This window comes from Salvelinus sp. IW2-2015, linkage group LG15 (assembly GCF_002910315.2).
Source record: "Salvelinus sp. IW2-2015 linkage group LG15, ASM291031v2, whole genome shotgun sequence".
In the NCBI taxonomy this organism is placed as follows: Eukaryota; Metazoa; Chordata; class Actinopteri; order Salmoniformes; family Salmonidae; genus Salvelinus; species Salvelinus sp. IW2-2015.
This window is the reverse complement of record NC_036855.1, coordinates 43,069,819-43,088,894: the sequence shown is the minus strand read 5'-3', so window position 1 is coordinate 43,088,894 and position 19,076 is coordinate 43,069,819. Positions and strand designations below refer to the sequence as shown.

At 40.8% G+C, this 19,076-nt stretch overlaps 1 protein-coding gene across 4 annotated transcripts in view; it reads right to left on the bottom strand.

The window, feature by feature from the left end:
- Positions 1 to 3,629: 3,629 nt before the first annotated feature.
- Positions 3,630 to 19,076, bottom strand: part of LOC111973999 (far upstream element-binding protein 3) — a 107,791-nt gene continuing 92,344 nt past the window's right edge. For 2 of the 4 annotated variants that reach the window (XM_070447158.1, XM_070447159.1), the window contains 4 exons: positions 11,413 to 11,573; positions 10,188 to 10,258; positions 10,006 to 10,091; positions 5,203 to 5,595 (listed from right to left, as the gene is read on the bottom strand). In XM_070447158.1, coding sequence (XP_070303259.1) covers positions 5,285 to 5,595; positions 10,006 to 10,091; positions 10,188 to 10,258; positions 11,413 to 11,573 — 629 coding nt within the window. In that variant the 3' untranslated portion in view covers positions 5,203 to 5,284. Of the gene's footprint in view, positions 4,102 to 5,050; positions 5,173 to 5,202; positions 5,596 to 10,005; positions 10,092 to 10,187; positions 10,259 to 11,412; positions 11,574 to 19,076 lie in introns of those variants that run through there. The other 2 variants (XM_024001488.2, XM_070447157.1) reach the window with 2 other exon arrangements.

Here is a 19,076-nt window from a genome sequence, read left to right as displayed (position 1 = left end):
TTGCACTAGATGGTGGTCTGTGAGATCAGCCAATTAAAACTGGTGGCTGTTTTCGCCGCTCCTGCCAAGTCCCGTTCTGAGGCGGTGTGAAACCAGACGTCTCGACAGACTGGTGGGCGAGACTATGATGGCACAAATATCACCTCCATACTGGTAACGGTTGTTAGCTCTTGTACTGTTCCAAATGGATTCCAGCATCAACGGATTCTATGACAATAATAACAGAACACATAATTTGTCTAACATCAAATAGTGCAACTTTCATCTGCACTGAGGGACTCAAGTTCTGTAGCCACTGGAGGTGTACCTGTGGATGTATTTCAAGGCCTACCTTCAAACTCAGTGCCTCTTTGGATGACATCAAAAGAAATCAGCCAAGATGTCAGAAGAAAAATTGTAGACCTCCACAAGTCTGGTTCATCCTTGGGAGCAATTTCCAAACGCCTGAAGGTACCACGTTCATCTGTACAAACAATAGTACGCAAGTATAAACTCCATGGGACCACGCAGCAGTCATCCCGCTCAGGAAGGAGATGCATTCTGTCTCCTAGAGATGAACGTACTTTGGTGTGAAAAGTGCAAATCAATCCCAGAACAGCAAAGGACCTTGTGAAGATGCTGGAGGAAACAGGTACAGAAGTATCTATATCCACTGCAAAACGAGTTCTATATCGACATAACCTGAAAGGCCACGCAGCAAGGAAGAAGCCATGGCTCAAAAACCGCCATAAAAAAGCCAGACTACGTTTTCAACTGCACATGGGGACAAAGATCGTACTTTCTGGAGAAATGTCCTCTGGTCTGATGAAACAAAAATAGAACTGTTTGGCCATAATGACCATCGTTATGTTTGGAGGAAAAAGGGGGAGGCTTGCAAGCCAAAGAACACCATCCCAACCTTGAAGCACGGGGGTGGCAGCATCATGTTGTGGGGGTGCTTTTCTGCAAGAGGGACTGTTGCACTTCACAAAATAGATGGCATCATGAGGCAGGAAAATTATGTGGCTATATTGAAGCAACATCTCAAGACATCAGTCAGGAAGTTAAAGCTTGGTCGCAAATGGGTCTTCCAAATGGACAATGACCCCAAGCATACTTCCAAAGCTGTGGCAAAATGGCATAAGGACAACAAAGTCAAGCTATTGGAGTGGCAAGCACAAAGCCCTGACCTCAATCCTGTAGAAAATGTGTGGGCAGAACTGAAAAAGCGTGTGCGAGCAAGGAGGCCTACAAACCTGACTCAGTTACACCAGCTGTGTCAGGAGGAATAGGCCAAAATTCACTCAACTTATTGTGGGACGCTTGTGGAAGGCTACCCGAAACGTTTAACCCAAGTTAAACAATTTGAAGGCAATGCTACCAAATACTAATTGAGTGTATGTAAACTTCTGACCCACTAGGAATGTGATGAAAGAAATAAAAGATGAAAGAAATCATTCTCTCTACTATTCTTCTGACATTTCACATTCTTAAAATAAAGTGGTGATCCTAACTGACCTAAAACAGAACATTTTTACTTGAATTAAATGTCAGGAATTGTGAAAAACTGAGTTGAAATGTATTTGGCTAAAGTGTATGTAAACTTCCGAGTGTATTTTATCTTCTTTAGGTCGAGTTCCACTCTGAACACTATGACAAAAATACTAAAGACTAAATGGCTCTCCTCCAGCAACAGTTAAATCTTTAATCTAGGGTCAGCTACCTCAGGGGCACACAAAATAAATGCAGGCTCATCTTTATTTACAATTCCACTTAAGAATATGTTTCCTTTGCTAATACAGCAGCTTTTATTACTTCTGGCAACCCTTGCCTACACACACTACTCAATTAGGGGACACCTTGAGGTCATTATGGAATAATTACTCATTTGTTATTGATGACAAATGTGCTTTTGGCATGGGAACCACTGTCTATTAGCGCAGTGCAAGTGCAGTAGAGCCGTGCCAGTAATTCCCATGCCGACATCCCATATAGTGGATCCGCTTGGCTTCCTGTCTCCCAACTTTTAAAATGCCCATTTAGCACTCCCATTCTGATCATCAATTTAAAGCAGAGGTCATCTGATGTGTAATTACTGGAAGACTTTAAGGGGTTGACGTCATCGGTTGCATCCCAAATGGCACCCTATTTCCTATATAGTGCACTACTTTTGAAAAAAAAGTTGTGCACTATGTAAGGAATAAGATGCCATTTGGGACAAAGCCTTTCTCTTTTCGAAACACATGACCATCTGGGGCTAGGGCTTGATGGCAACAGTCATAAAGGATTAGGCCGCAAGTCGACAGACTTCTACAACTTTGTTTGCTAATGTGTTTTACTGCATAAGTGAGGGGATGGGGGCATGTATTTCACTAATGGACTAAATTAAGAATGACAGACCAGAAAAGACATTAGACTTATGGTGTTTTTTTCTGGCAGAAAACTAGTTTTTACATTTGCTGCCCACATGCAATCATCATTTGTCCTTCTATATCTGGAAAAAATCAAATATGATCAGATTAAATTCATACTCAATCTTGAGAGAGTAGATTTAATTGAAGCACGGTATACAGCAACAAAGAAAACTGTTAGGGAGATTGACAAATCATTATACAGATAAACTTTTTAACTGTACAAAAATAAAGATTCTATATTTTCACAAAAGCAATTGTGGCAAATTACTGAGTCAAACAACTAAGAAAGCATAGAAATAAACAAGTGAGAATATATATTGTCTCTACTCATGTTTATGGCATATAAAACTTTATACTTAAGGTATCTAAATCAAACTGTATGCTACAGAAAGATGAACTTGTTAGTCCAGTGATATGGCTCTGTGGGTACCTCCACAGTTAAACTAATTTGCCATTGAAAAGGCAGCAAACATCTAAAAACAGGAATGTGCATTACAATAGCCCAAATGGTATCAACTGCCCTAGAAACAAACAAATGACTTGACTTTTAAATACAAGGTTATCTGTGCATATGAGAAAAATGTACACAAAAATCATAGGTTAAAGTATGTCTTGTCATCAGAAAAAATTGTAGGGAGTAATCATTCAACGAATCATAGCATACATTCTTTCTTACACAAAAACAATTATGTTAGCGAGAAACAAAGTGTACTGGTTGGGATACTGTGGAAGCTAGGCGGTTCAAAAATATAAATAAATCACACTTTACATTTGCCATACGAAAACAAATATTTTGAACAGGTAGAATGAAAGCGGCTTAGCAGTCTTGAGCACAGAAGACATGCTGGGTTTATATTTGCACTTGGTGAGAGATGCAACATCAAATTTCAAAACAACATTTTCCATATTAGCAGTGAATACATCAAATTGGGAGAGCATCCGTGTGAATATTACACTAACAATCCTTATTCAACAAATATACTTAAATACCCATGTACATGAGGATACATACATAAGATTAAATAAAACACATCATATCCCAGCTCTCTAAAATATCATTTTGATAAGCATTTATTACACTTAGGCTTAAAACTAGGATGTCTAATGTAAGAATAATAACTCATTTATCAGCATATGTGTCTCAAAACAGAAATTAGATATCGCACCTTCCAGAACAGAAAACAAAACAATGACACAGAAGAATAACATGATTGAATAAGAAATGACAGATACCATACCAGGAATTTAGTTAGAAATTACAACTTTTTTCCAACAATCACACATTACATTTCAATCTCTCAAAATTTAAAATGTTCTACGTAAAAACACAAATCAAAAAGCAAACGCATGCTTAAAACATGATCGTTCACAAAAACAAAACTGTCATTATACTCAATCCTCAAGACTGCTAAGCCAATACCATTTTATTGCAAAAACTAGACAAAATAGATTATACTACATCTTGTTCAAAGACACATACATAAAAATAAAATAAAAAGTATACTCAAGACGAGTATATCCCAAAATTGCCAAGTAAAATATCAGTTTTTAGGTTGAGTTATTCTACAGCGAATACATTACAAAAAGGAAAGGTACGACGCAAAGTTTTGAAAATATACTTTAGAAACGTCAATAGTACTGTTAATAGTTCTCTTTTCGTCTCAATGATTCCAAAGTCTTAATTAGATGGGTGTCCACTCTAATGCTCCTGGAAGACATTTTAAAAAGGAAAATGTTATGTAGTTTACCATGTACGCAAGAGCACATCCCAATACACACATGCATGTAAACTCTTCAAGACTTGCCAGTAATAGTTTTAACATACACTGAGTGTACAAAACATTAAGAACAGCTGTGATCCCTTATTGACGTCACTTGTTAAATCCACATCAATCAGTGTAGATGAAGGGGAAGAGAAAGATTAAATAAGGATTTTAAAGCCTTGATACAATGAGACATTATTATTGTGTATGTGTGCCATTCAAAGGGTGAATGTGTAAGACAAAAGATTTAAGTGCCTTTGAATGGGGTATGGTAGTATGTGTCAAGAACTTTAATGCTGCTGGGTTTTTCACGCTTAACAGTTTCCCGTGTGTATCAATAACGGTCCACCACCCAAAGGACATCAAGCCAACTTGACACAACTGTGGGAAGCATTGTAGTCAACACGGGTCAGCATCCCTGTGGAACGCTTTGGACACCTTGTAGAGTCCATGCCCCGACGAATTGAGGCTGTTCTGAGGGCAAAATGGAGGAGGTAGGTGCAACTCAATGTTAGGAAGGTGTTCTTAATGTTTTGTACACTCAGTCTATATAAAGAGAAAGTGCTGTTTAGCGGCAGAGCTGTTCATAGGCAGAGCAGGCACTTTAAAGAGGCAGAGAGAGCTGTGTTGAGGCAGAAACAGAGCTGTTTGAAGGCAGAGACAGAGCTGTTCAGAGAGAGCTGTTTAGAAGCAGAAACAGAGCTGATTAGAGACATAAGTTTAGAGGCAGAGTGGTTTAGAGGCAGAGACAGAGCTGTTCAGAGACAGAGCTTGTTTAAAGACAGAGAGCTGTTTAGAGTCATAAAGAGGGAGACCTAATTAGTGGAAGAAACCATTGTTTAGAGAGCTGTTTAGAGCCAGTGTTAGTATAAGTTTGGCAGTGTTGTACATTACCTGAAGATCTGGGCCCTGGGTTGCCTGTGCACCCGGCCAGAGGTACGCTCCCTGCTGCCTGTAATATTCTGCCATAGCTGCACTGTAGTCTGGGAGTGAGCTCTGCTGCTGAGATGTCTGACCTTTTGGGACACAAGCGTATAGACATTCCGAGAAAACAGCATCAAATAACGCTATCACAATTGGAATTGCAATCTTGATTATGTCTAAAGACAACTGACAAAATGAATGAGACTACTCTTGTTTCTTATAATAATCCTCCCATGCTTTGCTGTAGTCATGGACAATACTCTGAGCTTGGGTCTTTTGGCCTGCAAACACAGCGTTATCTGCAATGTCTACTACTGGAGATATACTGCTCCAAACGCCAAACCTCAAGCTTTGCTGCAGTTGCACTAAATGTATGGCAAAAATATTGCAATTGTTCGAAAAGTCATGTGGGTATGACAGGGTTTTTACTGTCTCAGAGCACTTGCCGAGCTTTTTATAATACTGCTCCCAAGCTGTAGAGTAGTCCATCTGGCCTGCCTGGGATCCATTGTGACCTGTACCCAAATAAAATAACATTGCATTAAATATAGAACAAATACCAGTGTATTTCAAATKGACTGTAACTTTTTTTTTTCTTGCGATACAGCCTTTTGCCCAAACCTGTCAGAAGTAATTTGATTTGGGAATAATAGGAACATTTAAATGAAATGGTTGACTAACTAAAAGCCTTTCTGGCAATTTCTTGACAATCTTTATGTGTTATTTGTTGCACATTTATGTTTCCCCAACATCATTGGTTCAAGCCATGGTAGACTCCCCTTTCAATTGGCTTAGAAGTAAAATAGATGAGTGGATGAAAGCTAATGTGTACCTTCTACACCTGGTTCACTGCACGATTAATCCAATTTACATCGAAATTGTGATATTGACACGTGCAATATACATATCGCAAGAGGCGGCGAAATTATCAAATGCCACTCAGCCGCATGCAACGTCTGTTTTTATAGTTTACTCGCTGTTACTTAGGATTTTTTAGATGCTTGAGCAGCAATTTCCCACAACTACTTCACCGATTACTGAGCACCCCGAGATGAGCAAATACTCAGAGGACACCGTTATCCTGGACACATCGAACTCTGACAATCGGCTTGTATGCATTTATGAGTCTTAACTTACATTTGAGAGATATTTGTATGACACTGAAATGAGCAAAATGTTGCAGAGTCCATCTTTACATGTCTATTTCATATACAGTGCATTCAAAAAGTATTCAGACCCCTTGACTTTTTCCACATTGTTACGTTACGGCCTTATTCTAAAACAGATTAAATTGTTTCCCCCCCTCAATCTACACATAATACACCATAATGACAAAGCAAAAACAGGGTTTTGACATTTTTGCAAATTTATTACAAATTTTAAAAACTTAAATATTACATTTACATAAGTATTCAGATTACAGCCTCAATCCTTCTTTGGTATGACACTACAAGCTTGGCACACCTGTATTTAGGGAGTTTCTCACATTCTTCTTTGCAGATCCTCTAAAGCTCTGTCAGGTTGGATGGGGAGCGTCGCTGCACAGTTATTTTCAGATCTCTCCAGAGATGTTCGAACAGGTTCAAGTCCAGGCTCCGGCTGGGCCACTCAAGGACATTCAGAGACTTGTCTTGAAGCTACTCCTGCGTTGTTCTGGCTGTGTGCTTAGGGTTGTTGTACTGTTGAAAGGTGAACCTTCACCCCAGTCTGACGTTCTGAGCCCTCTAGAGCAGGTTTTCATCAAGGGTCTCTCTGTACTTTTCTCAGTTCATCTTTCCCTTGAGCCTGACTAGTTTCCCAGTCCTTGCCGCTGACAAACATCACCACCTCATGATGCTGCCACCACGCTTCACCGTAGGGATAGTGCCAGGTTTCCTTCAGACATGACGCTTGGCATTCAGGCCAAAGAGTTCAATCTTGGTTTCATCAGACCAGAGAATCTTGTTTCTCATGGTCTGAGTCCTTTAGGTGCCTTTTGGCAAACTCCAAGCGGGCTGTCATGTGCCTTCAACTGAGGAGTGGCTTCCGTCTGGACACTCTACCATAAAGGCCTGATTGGTGGAGTGCTACAGAGATGGTTGGCCTTCTGGAAGGTTCTCCAATCTCCACAGAGGAACTCAGGTTCTTGGTCACCTCCCTGACAAAGGCCCTTCTTCCACGGTTGCTCAGTTTGGCCGTGCAACCAGCTCTAGGAAGAGTCTTGGTGGTTCCAAACTTCTTCCATTTAAGAAAGAAGGAGGCCATGGTGTTCTTGGGGACCTTCAATGCTGCAGAACGTTTTTGGTACCCTTCCCCAGATCTGTGCCTTGACACAATCCTGTCTCGGAGATCTCTGACATGCACTGTCAACTGTGGGACATTATATACACAGGTTTATGCCATTTCAAATCATATCCAATCAATTGAATTTACCATAGGTGGACTCCAATCAAGTTGTAGAAACAACTCAAGGATGGTCAACGGAAACAGGATGCACCTCAGCTCAATTTCAAGTCTCATAGCAAAGGGTCTGAATACTTACAGTTGAAGTCGGAAGTTTACATACATCTTAGCCAAATACATTATACTCAGTTTTTCACAATTCCTGACATTTAATAATAGTAAAAATTCCCTATCTTACGTCAGTTAGGATCACCACTTTATTTTAAGAATGTGAAATGTCAGAATAATAGTAAAGAGAATGATTTATTTAAGCTTTTATTTCTTTCATCACATTCCCAGTGGGTCAGAAGTTTACATACACTCAATTAGTATTTGGTAGCGTTGCCTTTAAATTGTTTAACTTGGGTCAAACGTGTCAGGTAGCTTTCCACAAGCTTTCCACAATAAGTTGGGTGAATTTTGGCCCCTCCTTGCTCGCACACGCTTTTTCAGTTCTGCCCACACATTTTCTATAGGATTGAGGTTAGGGCTTTGTGATGGCCACTCCAATACCTTGACTTTGTGGTTCTTAAGCCATTTGCCACAACTTTGGAAGTATGCTTGGGGTCATTGTCCATTTGGAAGACCCATTTACGACCAAGCTTTAACCTTCTGACTGATGTCTTGAGACATCATTTTCCTTCCTCATAATGCCATCTATTTTGTAAAGTGCACCAGTCCCTCCTGCAGAAAAGCACCCCCACAACATGATGCTGTCACTCCCGTGCTTCATGGTTGGGATGGTGTTCTTCGGCTTGCAAGCCTCCCCTTTTTCCTCCAAACATAACGATGGTCATTATGGCCAAACGGTTGCATTTTTGTTTCATCAGACCAGAGGACATTTCTCCAAAACGTACGATCTTTGTCCCCATGTGCAGTTGCAAACCGTTGTCTGGCTTTTTTATGGCGGGTTTTGGAGCAGTGGCTTCTTCCTTGCTGAGCGGCCTTTCATGTTATGTCGATATAGGACTTGTTCTGTGGATACAGATACTTTTGTACCCGTTTCCTCCAGCTTCTTCACAAGGTCCTTTGCTGCTGTTCTGGGATTGATTTTCACTTTTCGCACTAAAGTACATTTAACTTTAGGAGACAGAACGCGTCTCCTTCCTGAGCGGTATGACGGCTGCGTGGTCCCATGGTGTTTATACTTGCGTACTATTGTTTGTACAGATGAACGTGGTACCTTCAGGCGTTTGAAAATTGCTCCCAAGGACGAACCAGACTTGTGGAGGTCTACAATGTTTTTCTGATGTCTTGGCTGATATCTTTTGATTTTCCCATGATGTCAAGCAAAGAGGCACTGAGTTTGAAGGTAGGCATTGAAATACATCCCCAGGTACACCTCCAATTAACTCAAATGATGCCAATTAGCCTATCAGAAGCTTCTAAAGCCATGACATAATTTTCTGGAACTTTCCAAGCTGTTTAAAGGAACAGTCAATTTAGTGCATGTAAACTTCTGACCCAGTGGAATTGTGATAGTGAATTATAAGTGAAATAACCGGTATGGAGTGGTTGAAAAGGGAGTTTTAATGACTCCAACCGAATTGTATGTAAACTTACGACTTCAACTGTATGTAAATAAGGTATTTTTATTTTTATTAATTTACACAAAAAATGTAAAACATGTTTTCACTGTCATTTTTATTTTATTTATTTATTTTATTTATCCGTTATTTTACCAGGTAAGTTGACTGAGAACACGTTCTCATTTGCAGCAACGACCTGGGGAATAGTTACAGGGGAGAGGAGGGGGATGAATGAGCCAATTGTAAACTGGGGATTATTAGGTGACCGTGATGGTTGAGGGCCAGATTGGGAATTTAGCCAGGACACCGGGGTTAACACCCCTACTCTTACGATAAGTGCCATGGGATCTTTAATGACCTCAGAGAGTCAGGACACCCGTTTAACGTCCCATCCGAAAGACGGCACCCTACACAGAGCAGTGTCCCCAATCACTGCCCTGGGGCATTGGGATCTTTGTTTAGACCAGAGGAAAGAGTGCCTCCTACTGGCCCTCCAACACCACTTCCAGTAGCATCTGGTCTCCCATCCAGGGACTGACCAGGACCAACCCTGCTTAGCTTCAGAAGCAAGCCAGCAGTGGTATGCAGGGTGGTATGCTGCTGCTGGTATTGTGTATAGATTGATGAGGACATTATTTAATTTAACCTATTTTAGATTAAGGCTGTACTGTAACAAAATGTGGAAAAATGGAAGGGGTCTGAATACCTTCCGAATGCACAGTAAACACAGTGTAAAATTATTTCAAAACAATGTTTAAGCTGAGAAAATATAAATACAAAGTAATTGCTGCAGCGTTTTAGCCAAGTGCAACCAGCTTGATCGTTGCGTTGACCATTCTGTTTCAGTGGTGAACATAGAGATCAGCCTGGTTCCACCATGTTAGCGGAGTTAATATTAATTGTAAAATACAAGACAACGTTGCCAAATGTTTACGAGATGTGCTTAAGACAAGTTGTAGCGCTAAGGTGACTTACTGTGGTCTTGCTGGCCTTGAGGCTGCCATGTTTGATAACCAGTCCCCCATCCCCCTGTCATTAAAGTCTGGGCTCCACTGCCACAACTGATCAAGACAGAAAGCAGGCAGAACGACAGCAACACAAAGAAAATGCATATAGTAGACAAAAAATGACAGGGACGAACAGAAACTGTGACTTACTTTTGATGAGTTGCAGGGCTTTGAGTGTAAGGGCTCAACCCAAAACTACCATTGCTCACTATTCCTGAGCCCTGGGAAAAAAACGAGACATTCAACATTGTTAACTAGAGTAAAAAACGACAGTTAAATTAATTTAAATCATGGTGGTATTTATTTAGTCGACTAACAGTTAATAATGAAACATAGAAATTGCAGGCAATTTGCCTAGGTACCCATGCCTAGCTTTTATTTGTTATTTAACCAAGAAAATACCATTGAGACTCTTTTTCAAGGGAGACCTGGCCAAGAAGGCAGCAACAATCAATACATTACATAATTAAAACATACAACATGATCCAGCCTAAAAACAGCATTTAAACTCCTCTCCTCTGTAACAGAGTCTCCATCAATATTTTAAATTCATTCATGGATTGTAGACTATTCCATGCGTCTTGTGCACAAGAAGAGAAGGCAGTCATGCTTAATACTGTGAAGGTCCTGGGGACTTTAAGTAGCAACCACCTAGCAGACCGGGTATGGTAACTGCTGGTGGTAAAGGAGACCAGACTACAGAGGTAAAGAGGGAGTTTACCCAAAAGGGCTTTGTAGATGAACACATACAAATGTATCTTTCTGCGCATATAAAGGGAGGTCCAACCTACCATTTGGTACAATGTGCAATGGTGGGTGAGTGTCTTGGCATTTGTAATAAAGTGCAAGGATGCATGATAAACAGAGCCCAGTCTCTGTAAGACGGAGGTGGCCATAAGCGGGAAGCAAGCCTCATTACAAAAATAAAAACCCAATTTCAGCTACCCAAACTCATTGCTCCATCCAAACGCTACGCCACGCCCACGAACGTTAGTTTCTTCTCCGCAATGAGTCTGGATCTAAGTACTTCCACAATGATTGTTCCCAGAAACCGATGGGTTGGGCCAGAGTAAGAACATACGTGGGTAAAGCGGCATTGTGAAAATTCACCATTGGCTTTGATAGTCTGAATTGTTAAGAGATTATCCATTCGCTGGTGACTTTGTTTTGTACAACACCCCTCATTTTGATGTCTCCACAAACAACTTCAAAGACGGCCATCTCAGACTGAAGTATGTAGCGAACACAGAGCAGTGGAAAAATTCTGTTTAAGTCGTCAGGCAATACAGTTTAAGTCGCCAGGCAATAGGTAGTCGTGTTGACTTATCGAGACTTAGTCTTTGGACTTAAAGGCACTTGACTTGGGGGAACTTACTCCGATCTTGTCGTCAATGAGCTGGCATGCTACCTCCATCTGTTGCGGGGTGCCTCTGATGGAGAAGACGCGAACATTGGGGTCGGTGTTGGGAGGGGGGTTCCTCTGCAGCTCCACGTGGGCTCCAGACTGCTGGTTGATACTCTTGATGGTATCTCCGCCTGGACAAACAACACACATCATCACACCACACGAGACCACTGATGGCTGGGAATAACACATCCTTTGTTATCGCCCTTGATGTTTTGGATGCAATAGTGTTGGGCCGATATATGATAATGTTGGGAATTGGCAATATTTGACCTCGATGATATATGGTTAAGATATCGTGATGCGCAAGATTATTCTCCATTTGAAATCAAAACCGTGCAGTTTAACTAAATTATTTTTAAATGACGAATGATGTTTTTCAACATAACAGTATTTTTAATGAGCAACTATATTATCACAAATAAGTACACAAATAGCTCAGTCTGGAATTATTTAGTCATTAGCGGCGCAAAACGATATCGGATATCCCTTTAAATCTTTTGATGATAATATGATCAACCAGTACTTCACCTGCATTCATACACATTGCATATAAAAAGGTGCATTTCTAATATTATGACTCAATGGCCGAGAGGTTTGGAGTTTGTATTTGAAGTGTAAGGGAATGTTGTACGCTTATTAACTAAAAAAGGAAGCAAAAAAGTATACACCTCTCCACGTCTCAATTTTCCTTTACATCGGTGAAAATTTGCAACAAAAATAGATCGCACTTCCCACTGACCCAACATAAAGGGTGAGTGCCACCTGATGAGTGCCACCAGTCTATGTGTTGTCTGCAACTCGACTTCTGTATGTGGGGAGCAATTACACATCACGTCAGAATCATTACGGCTGGGGAAGGATTTTTTTCTTTTATTAAACCGTATCCCTTTTTTTTTTTTTTTTTTTGAATTTTGCAGTCTGTGGCTCTTTTGAAGCGAGCAGGGCAGGCATTCAGAAATCGGTTCCCCCCTGTGCCAAGTCCTCTCAAAGACCCCGGACGGCCACCCGTTCCTTCCACCTCGACTCAAAAGAGCAGGCTGGCTTCTCGAGTAGGGGCCGCTGATGTCCGAACATCAATTACATGTTTGTTCACATTTTGGTGACACGTTGTCAACCCCGCTTGAACCCGGGCTGAAAAAGCCGGAGAAAAGAGTCCTCCTCCCGCTGCCAATAGACTACCCCGGGGCCATAAACCCATTGTCAACCAAATTAAACTTCTGCTTTAATGAAGCCATTATGAGGTCTCCAGTCAGAAGGAGAGAGGAATAAAGGCACTGACTATTCAGTGCCAAGGAGTGGGCCATGGTTAGTGGAGATAATAAGGCCCTTTCAATGAAGCTGCTGGTTCAGGTTGCCAGAGACAGAGAGGGGGATTTGGATTTAAGATTAATTTATATGAGGGAGACGCAGGACCACTAAGTACTATTTCTTATATGTGAATAAGAGTTTGTAGCAGTCAAACCCACATTATCTTTTCGTACGACCTGTATGATTGCGTGTGCCACGGGTGTTAACCGTACCTGTTGTTCAGACGCGGGTGTATTAAAATGTAGCTTTAATCTGTGCAGAGGAATTAGGTTGGAAATTAATTTCTGAATGGTTTAGAGACAGTGTTGTACAAATGCATTTGGAAAGTCAATCAAGTTGTTGGATAAACTAGCATTTGTGAAGAATTTAGTAAACAGTGTAGGTAGGTCCTGATCATGTATGTCTACTATCAATATTGTTGTGCAAAACACTTGCATCCATTTCCTACCATTTCAGATACCTGCTGCTAGCATTCAGTAGCACAAGTAGCGGAAGGCAGAACTCTGTTATGACTTAACTTCTCTAGGGTAGGGGGCAGCATTCTGAATTTTGGATGAAATGCATGCCCAAATTAAACTGCCTGCTTCTCGGGCCCAGAAGATATGATATGCATATAACTGGTAGATTTGGATAGAAAACTCTCTAAACTGTTAAAATAGTGTCTGTGAGTATAACAGAACTGATTTGGCAGGTGAAAACCTGAGAAAAATCCATTCAGGAAGTCGTTTTTTTTGTTGGTTTTGTAGTTTTCTATTCAATGCCATTACAGTATCCATTGACTTAAGACTCAAATTGCAGTTTCTATGCCTTCCACTAGATGTCAACAGTCTTTAGAAATTGTTTCAGGCTTATATTCTGAAAAATGAGGAAGTAAGAGCAGTCTGAATGAGTGGACCCTAAAGTGTCACAGAGCTTTTTCATGCGCGCGACCAAGAGAGTGCGTTTCTTGTTTACCTTTTAAATTGACGACGTTATTGTCCGGTTGAAATATTATCGATTATTTAGGCTAAAAACAACCTGAGGTTTGAATATAAACATCGTTTGACATGTTTCTATGAACTTTACGGATACAATTTTGATTTTTTGTCTGCCTGTTTTGAGCCTGTTGATTACTGAAGAAAACACGCAAACAAAACAGAGATTTTTGGATATAAAGAGACTTTATCGAACAAAAGGAACATTTATTGAGTAAATGAATGTCTGCTGAGTGCAACCATATGAAGATCATCAAAGGTAAGGGATTCATTTTATCTCTATTTCTGACCTGTGTAACTGTTCTACTTGGCTGGTTACTGTTTGTAATGATTTGTCTACTGGGCTATGTTCTCAAATAATCGTAAGGTATGCTTTCGCCGTAAAGCATTTTAAAAATCTGACACTGTGTTTGGATTCAAAATAAGTTAATCTTTAAACCTATGTAAAATATGTTTTGTTTTCTGAATTTTTATAATGAGTATTTCTGTATTTGAATTTGGCGCCCAGCAGTTTCACTGGCTGTTGAAGAGGTGGGACGCTAACGTCTCACGTACCCAAGAGAGGTTAACAAGTGAATTCAATTGCCACATTGTAAGTACTTCCCAAGTCGATAATATTTTCTTATTATTGACATAGGAAGTACTTACAAGGTGGCAATTGAATATATATATACATATACAGTTGAAGTCGGAAGTTTACATACATCTTAGCCAAATACATTTAAACTCAGTTTTACACAATTTCTGACATTTAATCCTTGTAAAAATTAGTTAGGATCACCACATAATTTTAATAACGTGAAATGTCAGAATAATAGTAGAGAGAATGATTTATTTAAGCTTTTATTTCTTTCATCACATTCAAAGTGGGTCAGAAGTTTACGTGCACTCAATTAGTATTTGGTAGCATTGCCTTTAAATTGTTTAACTTGGGTCAAATGTGTCGCGTAGCCTTCCACAAGCTTCCCAAAATAAATTGGGTGAATTTTGGCCTATTCCTCCTGACAGAGCTGGTTTCAACTGAGTTAGGTTTGTAGGCCTCCTTGCTTGCAAAATGTTTTTCAGTTCTAACCAAACATTTTCTATTGGATTGAGGTCAGGGCTTTGTGATGGCCACTCCAATACCTTGACTTTGTTGTCCTTAAGTCATTTTGCAACAGCTTTGGAAGTATGCTTTGGGTCATTGTCCATTTGGAAGACCCATTTGCGACCAAGTTTTAACTTCTTGACTGATGTCTTGAGATGTTGCTTCAATATATCCATATATCCAATATAATCTGTCTGTAAACAATTGTTGGAAAAATTACTTTTGTCATCCATAAAGTAGATGTCCTAAACGACTTGCCAAAACTATAGTTTGTTAACAAGAAATTTGTGGAGTGATTGAAAAACGTACGTAAACTTCCAACTTCAACTGTATATACACACACATATACACACAATCGTTCAAAAGTTTGAATAGGTTAGAGCCAGGCAACTCTGGGATGCTGGCCTTCTAGGCAGAGTTCCTCTGTCCAGTGTCTGTGTTCTTTTGCCCATCTTAATCTTTTATTATTATTGGCCAGTCTGAGATATGGCTTTTTATTTGCAACCCTGGATAGAAGGCCAGCATCCCGGAGTTGCCTCTTCACTGTTGACGTTGAGACTGGTGTTTTGCGGGTACTATTTAATGAAGCTGTCAGTTGAGGACTTGTGAGGCGCCTGTTTCTCAAACTAGACACTAATGTACTTGTSCTATTGCTCAGTTGTGCACCGGGGCCTCCCACTCCTCTTTCTATTCTGGTTAGAGCCAGTTTGCGCTGTTCTGTAAAGGGAGTAGTACACAGCGTTGTATGAGATCTTCAGTTTCTTGGCAATTTCTCGCATGGAATAGCCTTCATTTCTCAGAACAAGAATAGACGGACGAGTTTCAAAATCAAGATCTTTGTTTCTGGCCAATTTGAGCCTGTAATCRAACCCACGAATGCTGATGCTCAACTAGTCTAAAGAAGGCCAGTTTTATTGCTTCTTTAAATCAGCACAACAGTTTTCAGCTATGCTAACATAATTGCAAAAGGGCTTTCTAATGATCAATTAGCCTTTTCAAATGGTAAACTTGGATTTGGCAACACAATGTGCCATTGGAACATAGGAGTGATGGTTGCTGATAATGGGCCTCTGTACGCCTGTGTATTCTATAAACAATCTGCCGTTTCCAGCTACAATAGTCATTTACAACATTAACAATGTCTACACTGTACTTCTGATCAATTTGATGTTATTTTAATGGATAAAAATGTGCTTTTTTTTCAAAAACAAGGACATTTCTAAGTGACCCCAAACTTTTGAACGGTACTGTGTGTGTGTATGTATGTACAGTGGGGAGAACCAGTATTTGAAACACTGCCGATTTTGCAGGTTTTCCTACTTACAAAGCATGTAGAGGTTTGTAATTTTTATCATAGGTACACTTCAACTGTGAGAGACGGAATCTAAAACAAAAATCCAAAAAATCACATTGTATGATTTTTAAGTAATTAMTTTGCATTTTATTGCATGACATAAGTATTTGATACATCAGAAAAGCAGAACTTAATATTTGGTACAGAAACCTTTGTTTGCAATTACAGAGATCATACGTTTCCTGTATTTCTTGACCAGGTTTGCACACACTGCAGCAGGGATTTTGGCCCACTCCTCCATACAGACCTTCTCCAGATCCTTCAGGTTTCGGGGCTGTCGCTGGGCAATACGGACTTTCAGCTCCCTCCAAAGATTTTCTTTGGGTTCAGGTCTGGAGACTGGCTAGGCCACTCCAGGACCTTGAGATGCTTCTTACGGAGCCACTCCTTAGTTGCCCTGGCTGTGTGTTTGGGTCGTTGTCATGCTGGAAGACCCAGCCACGACCATCTTCAATGCTCTTACTGAGGGAAGGAGGTTGTTGGCAAGTCTCGCGATACATGGCCCTTCCATCCTCCCTCAATACGGTGCAGTCGTCTGTACTTTGCAGAAAAGCATCCCAAAGAATGATGTTCCACCTCCATGCTTCAGGTTGGGATGGTGTTCTTGAGGTGTACTTCATCCTTCTTTCTTCTCCAAACAGGTGAGTGGAGTTTAGACAAAAAGCTCTATTTTGTTCATCAGACCACATTATCTTCTCCCATTCCTCTTGGATCATCCAGATGGTCATTGGCAAATTCAGACGGGCCTGGACATGCGCTGGCTTGGAACGGGGGACTTGCGTGCGCTGCAGGATTTTAATCCATGACGGCGTAGTGTGTTTACTAATGGTTTTCTTTGAGACTGTGGTCCCAGCTCTCTTCAGGTCATTGACCAGGTCCTGCTTGTAGTTCTGGGCTGATCCCTCACCTTCCTCATGATCATTGATGCCCCACGAGGTGAGATCTTGCATGGATCCCCAGACCGAGGGTGATTGCCCGTCATCTTGAACTTCTTCCATTTTCTAATAATTGCGCCAACAGTTGTTGCCTTCTCACCAAGCTGCTTGCCTATTGTCCTGTAGCCCATCCCAGCCTTGTGCAGGTCTACAATTTTATCCCTGATGTACTTACACAGCTCTCTGGTCTTGGCCATTGTGGAGAGGTTGGAGTCTGTTTGATTGAGTGGGTGGACAGGTGTCTTTTATACAGGTAACGAGTTCAAACAGGTGAATTCTTACTGGTTGGTAGGTGATCAAATACTTATGTCATGCAATAAAATGCAAATTAATTACTTAAAAATCATACAATGTGATTTTCTGGATTTCACAGTTGAAGTGTACCTATGATAAAAATTAGACCTCTACATGCTTTGTAAGTAGGAAAACCTGCAAAATCGGCAGTGTATCAAATACTTGTTCTCCCCACTGTATGTATGTATGTATGTATATGACTAACACACTATGCACCCCTTTAAGGAATTTCGTACAGGATTGTTCTATCGCCATGCCCATATATTACACACTGGGGTTAGGAAGGAACATGGCTCGTCGCTTTGGTTGTCCCCTTCTTCTCACTAGGGTTGTGGTGGAATTCAAGGGTTTGTGGGGGATGTAGGTCTGACAGAGGGGTGAGCAGAGGCACTGGCTGCATGTGGCATCGTAAAGACATTAATCACTGTGCCGAAAAGGGCGTCATGACAGGGCACAGAACGGCTGCCTTCCATCCATATTGGCCCGTTTCTTATGGTAATGCAAAGATGGGGCCCTCTGCAACCAGGTTTATTTGTCCCATTCACCTCTGCACAGAAGGCACTTGACATTTCTATTGCTCAGTTCTTTATTATAGGTGAAGCCCCCCCCCCTTCAACCGACCCACCCTAAACACAAATACCCCCGCCGCGGCTCGCACACTCGCGGCGAGCCAATCGCTAAATGGTCAATGACTTTTACATAGCAGGCAATAGAGTGAGCATGAATAGCAAATAAGCTAATTCGAAATCGTCATTCCCTCATTTGAGCCCATTGCCCGGAAAACGGATCTCATTAGAAGGACCGGGGCAATCTTCCAGATGATTGAGGGCTGTTATAATGAAACTCAAACAATTAATATCACATTACTTCACATGCATTATTCCCCTCATTAAGCACTTTACGTAGGAGAGAATAGCACTTTTAAAAGCAATATATATATATATATATATATACAGTGGGGAGAACAAGTATTTGATACACTGACAATTTTGCAGGTTTTCCTACTTACAAAGCATGTAGAGGTCTGTAATKTTTATCATAGGTACACTTCAACTGTGAGAGAAGGAATCTAAAACAAAAATCCAGAAAATCACATTGTATGATTTTTAATTAATTAATTTGCATTTTATTGCATGACATAAGTATTTGATACATCAGAAAAGCAGAACTGAATATTTGGTACAGAGCTCTTCTTCAGGTCATTGACCAGTCCTGCCCTGTATGTTCTGGCTGATCCCTCACCTTCCTCATGATCATTGATGCCCCACGAGGTGAGATCTTGCATGGATCCCCAGACTGAGGAGTGATTGACCGTCAATCTTGAACTTCTTCCATTTTCTAATAATTGTGCCAACAGTTGTTGCCTTCTCACCAAGCTGCTTGCCTTATTGTCCTGTAGCCCATCCCAGCCTTGTGCAGGTCTACAATTTTATCCCTGATGTCCTTACACAGCCTCTCGGTCTTGGCCATTGTGAGCAGGTTGGAGTCTGTTTGATGAGTGTGTGGACAGGTGTCTTTTATACAGGTAACGAGTTCCAAAGTAGGTGCGTCTAATTACAGGCTAATGAGTGGATGAACAGGAGGGCTTCTTAAAGAAAAACTAACAGGTCTGCTGCGAGCCGGAATTCTTACTGGTTGGTTAAGGTGATCAAATAACTTTCTGACATGCAATAAAATGC